General features: G+C 38.6%; 7 protein-coding genes across 7 annotated transcripts in view; 2 read left to right on the top strand and 5 right to left on the bottom strand.

The window, feature by feature from the left end:
- LOC111789828 (delta(14)-sterol reductase-like) overlaps positions 1-3086 on the bottom strand; it is a 4309-nt gene extending 1223 nt beyond the window's left edge. Inside the window, exons 1-9 of the mRNA XM_023670530.1 lie at positions 3039-3086; positions 2820-2937; positions 2629-2699; positions 2451-2507; positions 1793-1884; positions 1424-1471; positions 1065-1185; positions 921-967; positions 250-331 (exon numbers count right to left, since the gene is read on the bottom strand). Coding sequence (XP_023526298.1) covers positions 250-331; positions 921-967; positions 1065-1185; positions 1424-1471; positions 1793-1884; positions 2451-2507; positions 2629-2699; positions 2820-2937; positions 3039-3086 — 684 coding nt within the window. The remainder of the gene's footprint in view (positions 1-249; positions 332-920; positions 968-1064; positions 1186-1423; positions 1472-1792; positions 1885-2450; positions 2508-2628; positions 2700-2819; positions 2938-3038) is intronic.
- Positions 3087-4257: 1171 nt separating this feature from the next.
- On the top strand, positions 4258-5205 carry LOC111791122 (peroxiredoxin-2E-2, chloroplastic-like). Its single transcript, XM_023672336.1, has one exon. It carries the CDS (start codon positions 4294-4296, stop codon positions 4978-4980), a length of 687 nt encoding a protein of 228 aa, XP_023528104.1. The 5' UTR covers positions 4258-4293; the 3' UTR covers positions 4981-5205.
- A 974-nt stretch (positions 5206-6179) lies between these two features.
- On the bottom strand, positions 6180-8690 carry LOC111791119 (glucomannan 4-beta-mannosyltransferase 9-like). The gene is made up of 8 exons (XM_023672333.1): positions 8207-8690; positions 8019-8117; positions 7680-7932; positions 7493-7603; positions 7282-7418; positions 7089-7202; positions 6810-7009; positions 6180-6732 (listed from the first exon to the last, which is right to left on the bottom strand). Exons 1-8 carry the CDS (start codon positions 8534-8536, stop codon positions 6375-6377), a joined length of 1602 nt encoding a protein of 533 aa, XP_023528101.1. The 5' UTR covers positions 8537-8690; the 3' UTR covers positions 6180-6374.
- Positions 8691-9072: 382 nt separating this feature from the next.
- On the bottom strand, positions 9073-9513 carry LOC111791618. Its single transcript, XM_023673018.1, has one exon. It carries the CDS (start codon positions 9511-9513, stop codon positions 9073-9075), a length of 441 nt encoding a protein of 146 aa, XP_023528786.1.
- A 1610-nt stretch (positions 9514-11123) lies between these two features.
- On the bottom strand, positions 11124-11679 carry LOC111791121. The gene has a single exon (XM_023672335.1). The coding sequence runs from the start codon at positions 11641-11643 to the stop codon at positions 11221-11223; it is 423 nt and encodes a 140-aa protein (XP_023528103.1). The 5' UTR covers positions 11644-11679; the 3' UTR covers positions 11124-11220.
- Positions 11680-11815: 136 nt separating this feature from the next.
- On the top strand, positions 11816-13749 carry LOC111791118. The gene is made up of 2 exons (XM_023672332.1): positions 11816-11895; positions 12010-13749. The coding sequence occupies exon 2, from the start codon at positions 12049-12051 to the stop codon at positions 13675-13677; it is 1629 nt and encodes a 542-aa protein (XP_023528100.1). The 5' UTR covers positions 11816-11895; positions 12010-12048; the 3' UTR covers positions 13678-13749.
- On the bottom strand, positions 13717-16163 carry LOC111791120 (cytochrome P450 76A2). Its single transcript, XM_023672334.1, has 2 exons — positions 15171-16163; positions 13717-14407 (listed from the first exon to the last, which is right to left on the bottom strand). Exons 1-2 carry the CDS (start codon positions 16077-16079, stop codon positions 13781-13783), a joined length of 1536 nt encoding a protein of 511 aa, XP_023528102.1. The 5' UTR covers positions 16080-16163; the 3' UTR covers positions 13717-13780.
- Positions 16164-19797: the final 3634 nt, after the last annotated feature.

The raw sequence follows: 19797 nt of genomic DNA, 5'->3' as shown, positions 1-19797 counted from the left end.
AAAAAAAAAAAAAAAAAAAAAAAAAAAAAAAAAAAAAAAAAAAAAAAAATCACAGCCTGCATTATGCTCTAAAAGACAAGTATGAAGACAGCATTTCGAAGTTTATGGTCGTCAACTGTGCAAGACAATCCGAAATCATAAGCACGAGTCTGAATTTGAAATTGAAGAATTGAGCATCCATTTTAACACAAAATGAAGTCAAAAGAAGAAAAGGAAATGATAGAAAAGGAAAACTACTTCATTATTTACCTGAATGCTAAACGTAAAAGGAATCCAAACAAGATCCCCAAATACCAGCATGAAGCCTAATCTCTCAGCAATTATGTCCCATCTACAAAAGATAAATCATTCACTAATATTCAGTCTGACTGCACAAAATCGCAAGTATAATGAAGTGAGTGTTCCGTGCTTAAAATGTGTAATGAGCACGATTCATGTGCAGACGACAATTAAGAATTCATGACTTTACAGAAGCTAGTCTTTTGGACCAACATGTTTTTGGTATAATGTATTTCGCTTTTTGATAAGTGTGTTGGTAAAGAGAAGAACCAGATTCACTACTGTGTCTCCAAGTAATCAATTAGGCTACATATGGTTTGAGAAGCTGGCTTATATGGATAAAGATTCAGGGTTTTAAACATGAGTGAAGATTCAATAAGAAACCATAGCCTAGGGTGGCAGCATATATGCTTTAGCTCTTAGACCACTAAAACATGTTTTCGGATGCCAATCACTTCTTTGTATCCCCGGTTCCAAGGAATTGATAAGGCGTCCATTACTTGCCATTGGCAGACTACTTTACGTAGAACTTTGGCTCAATCAAGAGCCAACAATATGTGACAATCAGGCATGAAACTTCACCAGTTTAAGCAAAAATATGTTTCAAACAATAGGAAAGAATGAACCGAAAATGCACTTACGTGGAGGTCATGTACTCCTCGTGAACAAAGTAGTCGATGACATATATCTGAATCAACATTTTAGACCAAACATCCAATTATTAGGCGCCACCAAAAGATACGAAAAAATGATGGAATGCTTTGGAGTTTGGGCTATTAGTTTACCGCACAAAATGTCTGGTAGAGGATCATCGATTGGCTCAAGGTGGCATTCAGAACACTTCTTGCAAGAACTGATAGATTAATAAGTAGCCAGCCCATCATTCCAGCTCTCACAAAGAAAAATCTACAGTAGGAGTTTCAGCATTCTGGTCAACATATATAATAATACCACAAGAAGTGAAGCAAGTAACTTATATTAATAGTAATGATAAGAAATTACACGAAAAGGACCATCTATTAGCGAATATAATAAGAGAATTGAAAATCAATAAACGTGGTCATCATCGCAAGAGAAGTGGTGATTAAAATAATAACATTGTTCCTGATATGGCACATGATAAAGTTCATAATAAGTAACATACTTGAGGTCAATGCCCAAAAAGTGAGGATTCAACTGGATACCAAACCACCTGTTAAGCAACATGAAGACTGATATTTAAACAAGTGGTCAAATCAGACTTCAAGAGTTAAAGCAAACATTTGACTACCAATCATTCATCTGTAACGATAAATGACACTGTTAACGAGTAAAAAAGTTATAACATTCATATGCAAGGAATTGATTTCTTAACATTATGCACCCAATCTTTCAGTCTCCTCCTCCAGGAAACAAACATTATGCACCTAATTTCTTAACTCGATTTAAGCATCTCAGCCAACCAAACACGCCACAAAATGAGAACTTGACATTATACATATACAGAAAAAAGTAACCAAAATTGAGTTTGTACCAATCATGAATAAAATTTCCCGTGGCACGAGGCTTTAGAGAAGAACTTTGACTACTTGAACTGTAGCCAGCAATACAGAGCAAAAATGTTGCCTGAAAGTGAGACATTAAGGAGAAGGTTAAAACAACGGAGTTAGAAGTAGACAAGTGATTGATAATAGAAGGCCAGAAGATTCAGAGACCAAACTTGATGAACAAGGAAAAAGACATGTCGTTATTACAAATAACCTCTTATACGAGAATCATGTTAATGGTATTGTGTTTTAGTGATTGAAATCAAATAATCGTCAAATTCTTGTGTGATGGTTCGGGATTTGGAGCCATACAAACAAGCTTATTGATGGACATTGTTAGAAATCTTCCCAATAACACACCTTCAGAGTTACAAGTCAAAAAAATGGTTAGTTTAAGTTACACTTCTAACGGGAGCTCTCGGAATCTCCCTCGGTTTGTACCGCTCTGTTATCGATAAGAATTGGTCTCTACCACCACCATTCAAAAATCTCAACAGGAAAAATCTAAGCAAGAAAAATCAACAGGGATATAGATATGCAACAGTCCATTGCAGAAAAGTGTGAGTAATGTTAATAATATGCCAAAGGGGCAATGGTCAGCTCTATAGCAAATAATTCAGATGTTCAACTTGAAGTTCCACGTACCAGGACACTAAACCAGAAGGTTGCTGATAGCAGCTCCAGTCCTCTATCTGATATAGCCTACATATGCGTTGTATTATAAGCTTCTAATAAGAACAGTAACCAACAGCAAGGAAGAAAAATGAATACAAAATTTCCGTGAAAGAATGATCATCTGTAATGATAAACAGTGAACGCTTACAGTGGGCGAAATGTAATTCATTTTAACACCAATCCCAAGAAGCGCGACAAGCAGCAGTAGAGAGAGTAGACCTACAGCAGCAGAACAAATCCAGAGAGGAAGAGAGATCCAAATTTTAATGTTCATCTGCAAAGAATTTATAATCTAAGTGGAACAAAACTTGATAAACTGAATTTATGAGAAAACAATACCATTGCAGCGATACTGAAGCCTAGTACGATCTGACAAAATCACTCCAGGGATAATTCTTCCAGGTAGAACAGACCCAGCAATCGCCAGGTAAAAAAAGAAGATGAAGAGGATAGCAACCTGATTGCGCAAAACAAATAGCAGGAGAATCTCAAACACATTAAAGTGTAAATCATACTTAATAACGAATACTGATTCACAGCAATAGAATCAACACTTACAGCTTCCCATGAGGGTATTAGAACTTGAAGAAGAGAATCCAGATCCATATTCCTCAAGAAATCGATTCTTAGTAGCTTGCTGGGATTTTCTCTTCCCTCTGTAACAACAATAATAACTTCCAGCAAAAAGGTCGTCTAATTTCAACTCCGGCAATCTTTAGCTCGAGCCCCGAGTGTGTTGATTCCTACTCCTAAATCCACGGGCGGCGGTTGAACTGCTAGCGTGTGAATCTCTTCCCCAGGCGGGAACGTTCTTGCTTGGCTGCCTTTTCCCAAATTCCTTTTCTTTTTGTTAATTTGATTAATGATTTTCTAGTAATGACCCCTCTCTCACATTGTAATGTGGCTTTCCCTTTCGAGCTTATAAATAGTGATTTGTTCTCCTTCCCAACCAACTGTGGGACATCACAATCCGACATCACAATCCACCCTCGAAGGCACTCTTTCCTTCCTCCAATCAATGCAAATCCACCCTCCTTTAGGCCCAGCGTCCTTACTAGCACACCGCCTTGTGTCTAACCCCCCTTCGGGGAACAGCGAGAAGGCTGGCACATCGTCCCGTGTCTGGCTCTAATACCATTTATAACGACCCAGATCCACCACTAGCAGATATTGTTCTCTTTGGGCTTTCCCTTTCGAACTTCCCCTCAAGGCTTTATAAATAGTGATTTGTTCTCCTCCCCAACCAATGTGGGACATCACACCGATATTGTCCTATTTTAGTTTTCTCTTACGAATTTATCTTCAAGGCTTTAAAACGCGTCTTCTCGTTAAGGTTTTCACATCCTTGTAAATGATGTTTTGTTCTCCTCTCCAATCAATATCGGACATCACATATCATAATTAAATTAGTTCAATTAATTAACAAAATTAGTTCAATTAATTAACAAAATTAGTTCAATTAAGAGCAAGTTGATCCTGAATTAAAGAAGACTCAATATTTAAATTAAAAAAGTATATATCATTAAGACGGCTTTAAAACTATTTACACCTCTCATTTATTTTCATTCACAAAAAATAATATTAGTTTTATATTAATTAAAATTATAAAGTTTTTCATTTTAAAAATAAAAGTAAAACATATATTCAAATTAATATTGTAAATGCATTCATAAAATTGACGAATGACTTTAAAAATAAATAATTAAAATAAATAAATAAAAAAACCACATGGAAACCTAGAAATGCATTAAGTAGCCAAAGCCACTCTAAACTCATCCCTTCTCTTCATCTCAGTCGCAAGCTCTCAACAACAATGGCGGCCTCTTTCTCCGTTTCAAGGCTCTCCCTCTCAATATCCTCTTCTTCTACCACTTCTCTCTTTCCCTCCCGAGCCGCCGCCCTCCATTCCCATCTCTCATTCTCTTCCTTTCGCCTCAAATCCCACCGCTGCATCTCCCCAAAACCCCTCCGATTCTCCTCTTCTTCCACCTCCAAATCCACTATCTCCGCCTCCATTTCCGTCGGCGACAAGCTTCCCGACTCCACATTTTCCTACTTTGACTCTGCCGACGAACTCCAAACCACCACCGTCTCCGACCTCACCAAGGGCAAGAAGGCCGTCTTCTTCGCCGTTCCCGGCGCTTTCACCCCGACTTGCTCTCAGAAGCACCTTCCAGGTTTCGTTGAGAAATCGGCCAAGCTTAAGGCCAAAGGAGTCGACACTATCGCCTGTATTTCGGTGAACGACGCTTTTGTGATGAAGGCGTGGAAGGAGAACCTCAATGTTGAGGAGGAGGTTCTGTTGTTGTCCGATGGGAATGGGGATTTCACTAGGGCTATTGGTTGCGAGCTTGATTTGAGCGACAAGCCCGTGGGATTGGGCGTGAGGTCGAGGCGTTACGCGCTTCTGGCTGAGGATGGAATCGTGAAGGTCTTGAATTTGGAGGAAGGAGGTTCGTTTACCTTCAGTAGTGCTGAGGAAATTCTCAAAGTTCTTTGAATTAGAGATTGTTTTTTTTTTTTTTCCCTTCTGCTTATTTGTTGCTCCAATTACAGGGTAGCATTTTCGATTTTGGAAAATAAATGAGATCAGATGACTCTGTTAGAATAAGTTTCTGAGTTCGTTTATCATCGTGATTCTGGATTTTCATTGGTTTCTCTTCTTTGTGATTTGGGTTTCATGCTTCAACGTTTTATAATGAGAAAGAATGATTAATTTGGGTCACCTATAATCTGTTCGACCAAATGCCTTAAATGAGATCAAATGAGTCTGTTAGCCATGGGCCATGTCCCTATGATGTCCTTGGAGGAGATCCCTATGATGTCCTCGAGGAGAACAAACTACCGCCCAAGAGGGAAAGAGGATAGGATGTAGAAGCCCAACAGGGAAAGAGGAGACAGACACCATACAATGTGAGCTTTCTCACTGTTCCTCGAAGGGGTAGACACCTTTCTCACTGTTCCTCGAAGGGGTAGACACGAGGCAGTGTAAGGACGCTAGCCCTAAAGGGGATGGATTTGGGGGCGGTCCCACATCGATTGGAGGAAGGAAAGAGTGCTAGCGTTGGGTAGACACGAGGCGGTGTAAGGACGTTAGCCCCAAAGGGGTGGATTGTGATGTCCGATTGGGAAGGAGAACAAACCAACCTTTATAAGGAGGAAACCTTCCTTTAGCATTTTAAAGCTTTGGGGGAGGAGGAAGCCCAAAAGGGAAAGCTTTACCCTAGCATTTTAAAGCTTTGGGGGAGGAGGAAGCCCAAAAGGGGAAGCTTTACCCTAGCATTTTAAAGCTTAAGGAAGGAGGAAGCCCAAAAGGAAAGCCCAAAGAGGACAATATCTGCTACTGGATTACAAAGTAGGGTCCCTCGTTACGAGTAATAGTGACTCTAGTGTCGAATAAAGGCTGTTTGAGGGCTCCATAGGCCTTCAATGAGGTTCTTTAGTATAGGCTGTTTGAGGGCTCCATAGGCCTCAAATGAGGTTCTTTAGTATACTTTGTTTAAGAGTAAGATTGTTGAGGATTGGTAGGAGGAAGTAAGTAAGGAAATGCATCTCTATTGATATGAGACTTTTTAGAGAGTCATGCTCAAAGTGGACAATATCGTACCAACGTGAAGAGTCATGGTTCCTAATGCTATTGGGATTATTGATATTTAATCCTTTGATTATGTTTTATTGGTTTTAGTTAGCAATTAGCAATGAGAAACTAGTATAAGATAATCATAGTGAATTAGCAATTAAGTCCTGCGTCAGGGAAGAATGGGACAATTTAGAGATCATTCTCGTCAAACAACTAAGCTAGAAAATTTCAGCCTTTTGTGCTTTTATAGACAAAAAAGCTTCGTGGAAACTTTGCTAAACCCAAGCACTAGAACCTACACCATGGTTGAGCTACTAAAAGCTTGGAACAATGGTCCCAACATACCCAATTCCCACAATGAAAAACGAAATTGATTGGACAAGAATGAAAATGTAGAAGTTGTTTTCCCCGTACAGCATATTGTAGCATCCACAAAAGAACAGATAGGCTCCAATCCCAAGCTCCGTTACATGAATTCTATCTCCAATTCTGAACCCTAGTGTCCTTGTTGGTTTTGAGGCTGTTTTCGCCTTCAGAATGTCTCCCAACTTCTCTGTCACAACCCATTCATTTGCTCGACTACCCTCTAATAACCCGATGAGGGTCGCCTTGGCTCTGTGCAATGACATTACGTTTTCGAACATGATCCAGAAAATCGTCAAGTGGAATGACCTGAAACCAACCAACAAAACCTTAGAATTTGTGAATATGGATGTCCATTGTTCTAGGAAGTTTGAGTAGGAACATACCGTGGAGTCCCGGCAGCATTAATAATGGTGGTCGCTGTAGGAATATACACAGCTCCCCATTTTGGAATTGTAACTTCAGGCACCAGAACAGTGGCCGGTAAAACAACACAGAAGAGAAGAAAGTTGTTAATGTGGGCCATGATCTTCCTTACGAAGAAGAAGCTATATATCACATACACCTTCTTCCACAATGTCACTTTCTGCAATGAAAAATTCACACATCTTATCAGCATGATTCAATATTGATTTTGATTCGAGTAATGTCGACGTTGGGAATACCTTATTTCTTGCTATCTCCATGACCACCTTTCTGAACAGGTTTGCAGGGCCACATGACCATCTATGCTGCTGAAAACGGAAGGCCTTGAATGTGCTTGGCAGTTCATTTTTAACCTAGTGGTATGAAATCACTCCATCAGATATGGGAATAGAACAGGCATCAACGTTCGAATTTGAACGTTTAGATCGTTACCTGAAGGTCGCCGAGGTACAAGAATTTCCAGCCCTTGAGACTAGCTCGCACGGCCAAATCCATGTCCTCCACTGTCGTTCGATCCTTCCACCCTCCTGCCTCTTCAATTGCAGCAATTCTCCAAACTCCTGCCGTGCCTAGTGTAGAACAAATATCAAGCAATGAGAAACATTGAGTCATGCAGATGGGAGAAATAGGAGTTTGAACGAACCATTGAAGCCGAAGAAGGCGTGCGTGGAGGAGCCGACTTCTTGCTCGACCGTGAAATGGTAGTCCAACGACATCTCTTGAAGTCTTGTCATCATACACTCGTTGGAGTTCACTGCAAGAACATAGCCGCAGGGGCGTCAAGCCAGTGCGTTATGAACATGGTATTGAATAAGGGAAGGGTGAGTTACCAAAGATCCATCGAGCTTGAATGAGGGCAAGTTTAGGGTTATGGATAAGGAAAGGAATAGATCGATGAAGAAAATCAGGTTCAGGTTGAAAATCTGCATCAAATATCACAACATATTCACATTTCCTTGCATAGCTTCGTTTCATCCCTTCTTTCAAAGCTCCTGCTTTGTATCCGCTACGATTGTCTCTTACTTCGTACTTTATGTTGATACCTTTGTCTGCCCATTTTTGGCATTCTAGCTCCACTAGACTCTGTTCATCAATTCAATCATTTGTCTTTTGTTCATTCTAAAAAACAGAGTACGAAAAAAATACTTCTTTTGTTTGTTGCTCTGTACCTTGATTGATGGGATTGTTGAATCGTCCAGTACTTGTATTGCGATTCGATCAGATGGCCATGAAAGCCCACAAACAGCTCTGATTGACATTTGATAAACCTAAGATGAAACGAAGATCGCCGCCCATGTCAGTTCATTTCCAATGGAAAATGAGAGATTAGAAAAACAGGGGAGGAAAAACAGAGCACCTCTTTTTCGTTAAACATGGGGATTTGAACAAGAACCATAGGGAAAACAGAGCTTCCGATCTCGGTGTCCTCTTTTATAGCTTCCCATTTGTACCTTTTCTCCGGCGTGCGACGGAGCAATTTCACTCCAATAATCACGACACCCATATAAATCCTCTCAACGAACAGCATTATCGATAATCCAGAACAGAGCACCATTAAAACTCTAAGCAGAGGAGCTATAATTGGAGCTCTGACGGTGTCCCAAATAAAAAGGAGCTGAGCCGGAATGCCATCTCCGACCGACTGGAATGCTCCAGGGAAAAACGCCGCCGTGGAGAGCTGCTCCATTTCCGTTTTATGTTTGGAAATCGGAGCAGAATTTGGTGGTGAAAGGGGGTGGTGGTTCTACTTCCGCGATCAACAGGATTGCAGAAGCAGAACAGATGTGGATGAACAAGATTTGAATGATGAGAGCGGAGGAAGAACAGCAATTTAAAGGAAAAAATTTGGACAGAGAGAGAGAGAGAGAGAGAAAGATTTGTTCTATAATCTCTCTCGTAACAACAGGTGGTTTGTGACCGTGAGACCATTTCAATTGGTAATTAATAGGATCTTAGGGTTCTAACCCCTCAAAATTGGGAGGGGAAGCAAATTCTAACGTAACCCACACAATTAAACATGCCCAATTATAATTTAATTTTGCTTAAATTATTTAAACTTTGGTTTATAATAATTTTCTATATTTGTGAATATAATATAACAAGATCCCATAGTTTATAAATATCTAATAAAACAGAGTAAAACAGAGTTCTTTATTTTTTTGACATAAAAAGGCACAAACTCATACGTAATTACAGAAATAACCCAACACTTCTCCCTCAATTTCATTGCAGTTGAAGCCGAGGATCCACCTCCACTCTCGCAACCCCCTCCGTGACCGCCGCCGCCTTCGCGACCTCCACTTCTCCGACCACCAATCCGGCGACCTCCTCCTCCTTCACTTCATCCACATAGTTTGGATCGTTCTCATCAATGGCAGCCGGGGCAGGGGAGAGCTCGTTCTCAATCGCATCGCTGGGTCCTTCCCAAGTGAACTTGCCGCCGTGGCCGGACTTGGGCGGCGGCTGGGCGATTCCAGTCCGGGTATGAACCGGATGGCGGTCGAGGCGCTGGACTCCCTTGTCAATGAGCTTCTTCTCAACGTACTTGATGGTGTCGATGTTGCGAGTATCGATCTCGGCCTTTTCGACTCGCTTTTTCCCTTCCTCGTCGCGGCTGACGGCTCGAATCGTCACTTTCTCCTTCTTGTCGTTGATTGGCTTCATGATTTCTGTAATTGTTGGGGAAATTTAGAATCGGGATTTAGGGTTTTATACAGAGAGACGAAGGAGAAACTGGAAGGTTCCGGAAAGGTGTGGACAACGCCTGGTGGGTGCTAGAACTCTCTGACACGTCTTACAACGCTTTCTTTCCGCATGCATAATTAATTTCCAATTTCTTTTTTTTCATAATTATTATATAATACAATATTGAGAGTTTCGATGATGATAGACTAATGCCCCTAATTTTCTCTCGGGACATTTATTTGCAGAATTCATTTGAAACCCATTGCCGGAGGAGATGGCAAATGAACGGAAAACAACCGAGAAGTTCAACTTTCCGGTGGGTTTCCCGGGAAGTTGTACTGCCGGAACCGGACATGGCGGAGATTGGTTTCTTATCATTCGAAATCACGCCTCTAATGTCAAATTAGAAGACGATGGTGATTGAGCTAATCTTGATAGGGGACAAATGTTCGGACCCTGTTCTTCACGAATTCGAAAAATTAGTTAAAGATCCGATGAAGAACGAATTCGATTGGGGCAGATGCCATTACAGATGAAAAAAATGGACAGAAGAGTGAAGAAAATGCAGAAGTTTACTGTGCTCACGGCGGAGCTGTCGAGGGAAATGGAGGTTCTGGCGGCGGTTGTACGAAATTTGAGGAGGAACACGACCGTTTTTTCATTTGCCGGCGGCGGTGGTGGAAAATCGTTCAATTACCGGAAGGAAATTTCGTGGCACCGCCGTCGTGTTCAGATCTTGAAATTGTTGACCCCTTGGAACTGAACATTCGATTACATTCTTAATTATTACTGTTACAGAACGAATCAAAATTGTGTTTGGGGTTAAATAAATGCGGCTGCCGAAGGACAGCGGAAAGAAAATCACCGGTATCCCGGCGGATAGTTGCAGGAGATCGAAACTAGAAGAACAGGGGAAAAACAGAATTTAAATTAGAAAAAAACATCATTGGATGAAAGTTGTCTGTCAGGATCATGATCATGTGTTTATAATCAATAAATACTATTTTCATTGATACGAAGCATTTTGGGTGAAAAAATATAAGAGCTTATGTTCAAAGTCGACCTTATGTTCAAAGTAGACAATATCATACTATTGTAGAGAGTCGTGTTTGTCTAACATGGTATTAAAGTCATGCCGTAAAACTTAGTCATGTTAATAGAATCCTCAAACGTCGAACAAAAGACTCCAAAAAAAGGAGACGAGGTTCCTCGACGGCATAGTAAAAAATGACCAAGACTAGAAAAGAAAAAAAATCGAACCTCGATTAAGGGGAAACGTACTTTATTTGAGGGGAGGTATTGGATGAAAGTCTCAGCTCAATTAATTTAAAAAATTCATGGATTGTATAATGAGGAATACTATCCATTGATATAAAGTTCCGAAGTCTAAAGCATAACTATGAGAGCTTATAAAGTTCCGAAGTCTAAAGCATAACTATGAGAGCTTATGTTCAAATAAAACAATATCATACCAGAGAAGAGAGTTATGTTTATCTAATAAAGGACCAGTTGAATTAAATTAAATTACTTCTAAATTAATTTAATAACACCTTAAAAATAAAATTTATTATCCATCCTATACATACAGGAAGTAAAACAGAGCTCTTTATTATTTATTTTTTTTAACATAAAAAGACCCAAACTAAGACGTAATTACAGAAACAACCCAACGCTTCTCCCTCAATTTCACTGCAGTTGAAGCCGAGGATCCACCTCCACTCTCGCAACCCCCTCCCTGACCTCCGCCGCCTTCGCCACCTCCACTTCACCGACCACCAATCCGGCGACCTCCTCCTCCTCCTTCACTTCATCCACATAGTTCGGATCGTTCTCATCAATGGCAGCCGGAGCAGGGGAGAGCTCGTTCTGAATGGAATCACGGGGTCCTTCCCAAGTGAACTTGCCGCCATGGCCGGACTTGGGCGGCGGCTGAACCGGCTGGCGTTCAAGACGCTGGAATCCCTTGTCAATGAGCTTCCTCTCGACGTACTTAATGGTGTCGATGTTGCGAGAGTCGATCTTCGTCTTCTCGATTAGCTTTATCCCTTCCTCGTCGTGGCTGACGTCTCGAATCGTCACCTTCTCCTTCCCGTCGATTGCCTCCATCATTTCAGTTTCTATTGTTCTTGAATTTCGATTTCGGATTCAGGGCTTTATACAGAGACACGAAGCAGAAACTGGAAGCTACCGGAACTTTCTGACACGTCATATATATACATATACATATACATATATATATTATGTATTTATATGTATATGTATATGCGTCGAATATGCTTCTCAAAAGTCGTCTTAGCAAACAACGGGGAATCAAAAACATTGAAACAACACATAATGATTTGTTCGTTCGTTCATTTTGAGGTAAATTTATATTATTTTGTCTCCCTTCCTCTGTTTATATTTATACCTCTTTCATTTTCCCCAACATTCATTCACTCTTCTTCTTCTTCTGACGTTAATTTCCTCTCGGGACAGTTATTTGCAGAGTTTGTTTGAAACCCATTGCCGGAAAAGATGGCAATTGAACGGAGAATCGCGAGAAGTTCAACTTTCCGGTGGGTTTCCCGGAAAGTTGTACTGCCGGAGCTGGACATGGCGGGGATTGGTTTCTTATCATTTGAAATCGCGCCTCTTATGTCGAAGCTTGTTCAGGTATGGAATCGATTAGAAGACGAGGAATTCATGAGAGTGAAACAACAGATTTCGAACTCAAAAGGAATCGGAATACTGATTTCGAATGACGAACAATTTCTAATGGAGCTTTTGATGGTAGAAATTGTCGGAGATCTTCAATACATCGCGAAATCAATCGCGAGATTTGGGGACAAATGTTCGGACCCTGTTCTTCACGAATTTGAAAAATTCGTTGAAGATCCAATGAAGAACGAGTTTGATTGGGGTAGATGGCAATATAGATGGGAAAAAATGGAGAGAAGAGTGAAGAAAATGCAGAAATTTATTAAGCTCACGGCGGAGCTGTCGAGGGAAATGGAGGTTCTGGCGGCGGTTGAACGAAATTTAGGGAGGAACACGACGGTTTTTTCCTTTGCCGGAGGCGGTGGAAAATCGTTCAATTACCGGAAGGAAATTTCATGGCACCGCCGTCGTGTTCAGAGCTTGAAATTGTTGACCCCTTGGAACAGAACATTCGATTACATTCTTAGACTTTTCATGAGATCGATTATTACCATTACACAACGAATCAAAATTGTGTTTGGGGTTAACGAAATGCGGCTGCCGGAGGACAGCGGAAAGAGATTCACCGGCCGCCGTATCCCGGCGGATAATTGCAGGAGGTCGAAAGTAGAAGAACAGGGGAAAAAACAGAGTTATAATCGGAGTCCGCCATTGATGAAGAATTCAGCAGAGAGTAAAAGGTTTTCTCAATTTCCCCATTTCCGGTCATTCCGAGACTGCAAGTACGGAGCAACTGTTTCTCCACCGCCGTCGCAACCGGTTCGCAAAACGTCGTCGTTGAAGCTGACAAACACAGCATCTGAAAACAGAGCATCATCATCACCGAGACGAATCAATGGCGGACATTATTCAATCTCATCATTCTTTATCAAAGAAAATTTACCAAACCCACCTCCGAATTCCCTCGGCGCCGCCGCCTTATCAATTCATTACGGAAAAATAGTGACTTTGATCGAGCAAATGGCATCCGCGCCTCGCTTAATCGATAACAAGGAACGGGACAAGCTGTACAACATGTTGCCGTTGAGTATAAGGAAAGCTCTAAGATCCCGTCTGAGAAAAGCAGCAAAAATTCGGCACTCGTCTCTGTACGATCCAGTTCTGGCGGCAGAGTGGAAATCAGCGACGGCGAAAATATTGCAGTGGTTAACTTCAATGGCTCATGACATGGAGACATGGCATTCAGAGCACAGTTTTGAGAAGAAGCCCAACGGCGGCGACATGGGTGGTTCAAGGCCACGTGTTTTGCTGCTGCAAACTCTCCATTATGCAGACAGGGAGAAGACGGAGGGCGCCATTGTTGAGGTGCTCGTAGCTTTGAGCAATATTTGCAGTTCAAATGAAGTTGATGAGCAGAGATTGTTAAAGGGATTTGGCGTTGAAGCTGATGAGAGTTATTTGTGCAGAGATTATGGGTTTTCCTGTTTTGATGTTCTTGCTCTGTAATTTGGATTCATGAAGCTCAGAGGATGAGAAATTTATCGATTTAGAAACTAAATTGTGGTGAAATTTATTTATATGAAAACAATATTTTATTTTTTACTGATTTTTACACGAAACGACGTTTATGAGGAATCGGAATGGCCTTCAAAGGAACTTTCTTTTTCAGAGTAATTCCCATTTGCTCCGACATGTCCATCTCCTCCGGCAAAAGTCCCTCCGGCAGAGCCCAATCAAACCGCAGAATCAACGACCCCAGAGCCATTGGAAGAACCCTTGATGCCAGTGGCACCGCCGGGCACATGCGGCGGCCAGAGCCAAACGGAAGGAAGTCAAAGTGTTGACCTCTAAAATCCTTGCTGCCGGTCGGCTCCAAGAATCTCTCCGGCGAGAAAACCAAGGCGTCTTTCCAGTTTTTGGGGTCACGGCCAATGGCCCAAACGTTGACCAAGACTTGGGTTTCGGCCGGAATCCAGTAGCCAAGGATTTTACAGGGCTTCATTGCCATTCTCGGGAAAAGAAACGGCAGCGGTGGGTGGAGGCGGAGGGTTTCTTTGACGACGGCATCAAGATATGGGAGGTTTTGCAGATGGGTTTCTTCGAGTTTGCCATCTGGCGGTATGGTGGATCGTAGCTCCGCCTGAAGTTTTTGCATCGCTGCCGGGTTGCGGAGGAGCTCCGCCATTGCCCATTCTAGTGAACTAGTGGTGGTGTCCGTCCCCGCCGTGAACATCTCCTGAAAAAGAAAAAAAATAAAAAAAATCCAAACCAATAGGAATTCCCTAATTTGTTCTATAAAAATAAAAAGAGAAGCTTTAAAAGATTAAAAAATAAAGAATTAAAACTGTAACCAAACAAATCAACAGCCAGCTGAGATCGTTCTCTTTGGACTTTCTCAAACTTCCATCAACGCTTTAAAACGAGTTTATAGAGAAGGTTTCCACACGATCGTTTGTTCTCCTCCCCAACCAATATGAGACATCAAATTGGGGAGGTAAAATTATGATGTCCCCAATTGGTTGGGAGGAGAACAAACATCATTTATAAGGGTGGGGAAACTTTTCGATAGACGCGTTTTAAAGCTTTGAGGGGGAAGCGAAAAGCTCAAAAACGACAATATGAACTAACAATGGATCTAGGCCGTTACAAAAACATAATAAAAGAGAAGAATAATATGAAATTATTACAATAATATTCCAAAATACTAAAGTACAAACGAATTATTTATAAAATAGTGTGGAGCCCCAAACATTATAAAACATTAGGAACAGACAAACCCGAAATCCGATTCATACAATCTGATATGTGTCAACAATATAATAAATTATTCATATATATATATATATATATATATGATTTCTCAATCATATCACGTGAGATGCACCATTTCTTAAACATTTGATTTTAAACATTTATAAGTTTAATTTTGAAAATAAAATTGAAAAATAAGAGCAATAATAATAATAATAATAATAATAATAATGAAAAATAAAGCTTACCAGGACGATAACGTTGATGATCCAAGAAGAGAAACGGGAGGGCTCCACAACGCCATCGCCATGGAACTCCAAAAGCACATCCAAATAATCCTTTTTTCTTTCTTCTTTTTTCTCTTTCTCCATGGATCTTTCTTTTATGAACTCGCCGGCGATTTCAAACGCCTCCTTCACATGAAACTGCGTCGTTCTCCTAATCCCCTGCGGGTCGAACCACCGGAATACCCGTAGAAAGTCCGCCACATTCGGCGTTCCGGCCGTCTCCATCACCCTTCTCGTGTGGTAATAGAATTCCTTCCCCCTCTTCGAATTGGGCCCCACTAGATCTTTCGAAAATATTAGGTTCCCGATTAAATTAAAGCTCATTATAAAGAAGAATTTCCCCACGTCCATCGGCGGCGCGTACCAATACGCGCTTCCCTTTATTTCATCTTCCACATATTGGACCATGGCATCGACGCAACGTCGGCGGACGTGTTGCATGGCATCGAGCCGGCGAGTGACGAAGAATTCGCTCGTTGCTAATCGCCTCAGCATTCGCCAGTGGGATCCGTATTGGGAGGTGATTAGGGAACCTTCTGTGCCGTGGTCCCCTTTCATTGCCTCGTAAATCATACGCCCCGACAGCGGCGCGTCGTGGTTTTTGAACATCTCTCGTGCTATGGTGCTCGATGAGACGACCACTGTTTTCATGGACCCGAGTTGGAGGGTCATGATTGGGCCGTACTTAGCGGCGAGTTTTGTGAAGGATTCGTGAGCGGAAAAACTGAGTTGGAGCAAGTTTCCGACCACTGGCCAACGCGGTGGCCCTGGTGGAAGCTGCTCACCCAGCGCTGCCGCTCCACGGCGGCGCCACACCCATAAACCCCACAGAAAAGACACTAAAATAACCGCTGCAATTTCTATCTCCATGCGAGTTGTGTCTGTGGCTTTTGGTTCTCGTCATTTATAGCCACGGGAAGAAGTGTTCCCTCTGCCCCGTCAACACCGGTGGTCGGTAAAATCAATATATCCACTGAGTTTCTAAAAATTTAAAAAAATATATATATCAACATAAGTTTTAAAGTGATAAATTGATTTTTTAAATTTTTAAATTTGTAAATACTTATTATACATTTAGATAAATATTAATCATTTTATTAAGTTTAAGACCAAATACTCACCGACCTAGACTAAATTTATACCGTTAAACTATATTATATTATGATATTATCCACTTTGAGCATACGCTCTCATAATTTTGCTTTGGACTTTCCAAACAGTCTTATACCAATTGAGATACTATTATTTGATTAGAAATCCATAATCATTATCTAACATTAATTTATATATTTATTCGAAATTTCATATCTACATTATTCAAATGTGTTAATAAACTGTGAAATATTTAATCCGAAATGCTTTTTTTTTTTCTTTTTCTTTTTGGTCTTTTAAAACAAATTTTGTATGGATTCTAATTTGGTGGACAAAAACTATGAGATTATAAATATTGAAATTATGAATAGTGATTTTTACCAATTGGTTTAAAAAATTTATTCATCTTCTTCGCTAAAAAAGAAAAGAGTCAGGGACCATTTATAACTTAATTGATTTTTCTGAAAAAAAAAAAAAAAAAAAAAAAATTTGTACTATTCTAAAAANAATAATTGTACCCCGATTGATTAATTTTTTTAAAAAATGTATATTATATTAGTATGTCAATTTTCTTAGTGGTGGGGATATTAATTTTTTATTTTCTGGCCATTTCCAACGTTTTTTTTTTCAAAGCAAAATAAAATAATAAAAATTTAAAAAACATNTATCGGTAGAAAAAAAAAATACCTCACCTGTGACTTAAATTATTGGGCTAGTAACTATCAACTTTTACGAAAATAAAAATAAATAAATATGCTAATCCATTACTACTATGGATTCTTATCCATTATTAAGACTTGATTTACCTAATTTATTTTAACATAATTTAATGATAATTATTAATCTCACTAAAATCATCTTTTATTAATGTACAAATTATTAATTTTGGCTAAAATTACAACGTTTATTTAAATTAAAATTAATTCTTAAAATCGAAATGACTTTTAAAATTTTAAGGCTAAAATTACAATATTTATCTAAATGTTGACTCGCAATTTATCAGCTAAATTTAAAAAACATATCTATACAAATTTATTATTTAAAATTGGTTTTTTAGTTTAATTTATTTTGTTACTAATGAATATATTTAACTAAACGCATATAAATTAACCGAGTCCAAAATGGCTTGGTAATTATAATGAAATTTAGTTTTCTTAATCTAAATTAAAATTGAAATTTTAAAATGAATATGTATAAATTTCAAACAAAAATTATGGAATTTGAAAAAGTGGGGCCACATTTGAAGATGATGATTTACACAATCGTGGGCCTGAGAAGTTGGACTGGATCTTGTTGGTCCCCGCTTTATTGGGCCCAGATTATTTTTTATTATTATCCAATTTAGTGTTTTTTTGTATGAATATATTTTTAATTTAGATTTGTGGTCCATATAAGCTCGTATCCTAAAGATTGGATAAATTTTATTTTTTGCTTCCAGACAAATTAATGATATCATTAACAAATTATTTTTTTATTTTCAATTGTAATAATGTCAATATAACTCCAATTTGAATATGGTCCAGATAGTTGTTCACATAAAATTGTTTAAAATATTTATATGGAATTAAAAAAAAAAACAAAATTATTAGGTACAAAAATATTATGATTAAAAAAGTTTAAAAATTAATATTATTTTTTTTAGTGACTCAATCATAGAAACTTCATAGTTAAACGCGTTTTAATTGGAATAATTTTACGTTCGGTGAACTCTTAAAATTTTCCTTGAGATGCATGTGAGTGACGACAAAATATGTTGAAAAGACTCGTGATGACATGCAGTGATAGTTTAAGCTTTTAAGAAGCCACGAATAGGTAACGTGACTATGTCGCTAGGAATTTTCCTAAGATGCGTGTGAGTGAAGACAAAATATTAGGTAACCCGACCACATCGTAGGAAAATGTTTGGACTATCATGTGCCGAATTTGAATTCCGAATCTTGGACTTAGATCATATCTTCGAGAGAAACAAATGTAAACGTAACCGAAGACTTCTATATTAAAATATATTAGTAAGGTTATAAAATATTTTTGGTCCCAATTTTTTTCAGAATTAACAATTTTGTCGTAATAATTTAATATTTGTACCTTAAACAAATAAAATTTTGTTTAGATTTTAAATCTAGAAAATTAATATCTTTTAAACCTCTCATCAAATGAAAGAGCAAATACGTTTCTTTTTCTGACACGTAATAAAATTTTTGTACTCTATAATTTAAAATTAAAATAAAAAATAAAAAATAAAAGTTAAAATGTTATAATAATATATTTAAAATTAGAAAAATAAGATATGATGTTAAATTTATAAATATTTGAACCCACTTTAGCGATTTGGTATTAAGACGTCACGAAGATGGAGAAATACTTTTAAACATTTATGCAATTTTTATTCTCGTTTTTAATTAATCTAAAGGGCCTATCAATAAATAAATAAATAAATAAAAGGCGAAAAAGATTTATTCAATAATAAAATGCAATGATTTATTTTTAAATTTATCACATAAAGTAACCATGTATTTGCATGATGTTTATTTGTTATTTTTAAATTAAAAAGTGAATTATTATAAATACGTTATATTATTTATTATTAATATATTTTTTTTGTCATTACACTATTTTTAATTTTATTTTGTCCCATTTTTTGAAAGTGCGAGTCACGGTAAGATCATACCACGTATGTATATATATATTATTTTTTTTTATTAAGAATAACATATTCTTAAATTTCAAATAAAATTACATGATTGATTAATTTGTAAATGAAACAAATGAATTAATCAAAATATAATTTGAGAAGTCATATACGTAGGTTAGTTATAAACAAAATAATCGTTAATTTTTTGTTTTTTGTTTTAATTATTGTTTTATTTTAGTTCAAGATTTTAAAATGAATTTTGACCAACGTTTTGGAGTTTGGTCGAATGGGCTTATGATTAAGCCCAAAGTAGAAGCCCAAATATTCAAATACCATAGATTTAATATTTTTTTTTAATAAAATACTATTTTTTTTTTAGTTTAAATTATTATTTTAAAATGATAAGTTAAAATTTAAAAATACCTGTTAAATCTAAAATAAATTTTCAGACCCATATGGCCGGACCGACATGGACGGCCTGGAGAGCTGAAGAACGGGCGTTGCCACCGTATTATTGAGTCGCCGGCATGCCCTCCGCAGCAACGGTGAAGGAGGTGAAATTTTGAGAGGGTATTGGCAACGCTTCTCCTCCTGAATCATATCGAAGATCTCTGGGTCGACGGTTTGGAGAGGGCTGTTACCGGAAGCATCGCCGGAATCCATGGCGGAGGAGACATAAATTACAGAGAAAATGGTAAATTAGGGAACGCCAATCCCGCCTTCAATCACCATTTTTTAATGTTAAAGAAAAAAAGAAAAAAGCGAAAAAGTGGGAATGGCATCGGGAAAAAAGCTGAAGCAATTGCTTGACTTTAGTCCACAGCATCACTGTGGTCGTGACATTAATTGAAGGGAGGAAGCTTG

Source organism: Cucurbita pepo, chromosome LG03 (genome assembly GCF_002806865.2).
Source record: "Cucurbita pepo subsp. pepo cultivar mu-cu-16 chromosome LG03, ASM280686v2, whole genome shotgun sequence".
NCBI lineage: Eukaryota > Viridiplantae > Streptophyta > Magnoliopsida > Cucurbitales > Cucurbitaceae > Cucurbita > Cucurbita pepo.
This window is presented reverse-complemented; position numbering and strand designations above follow the sequence as displayed.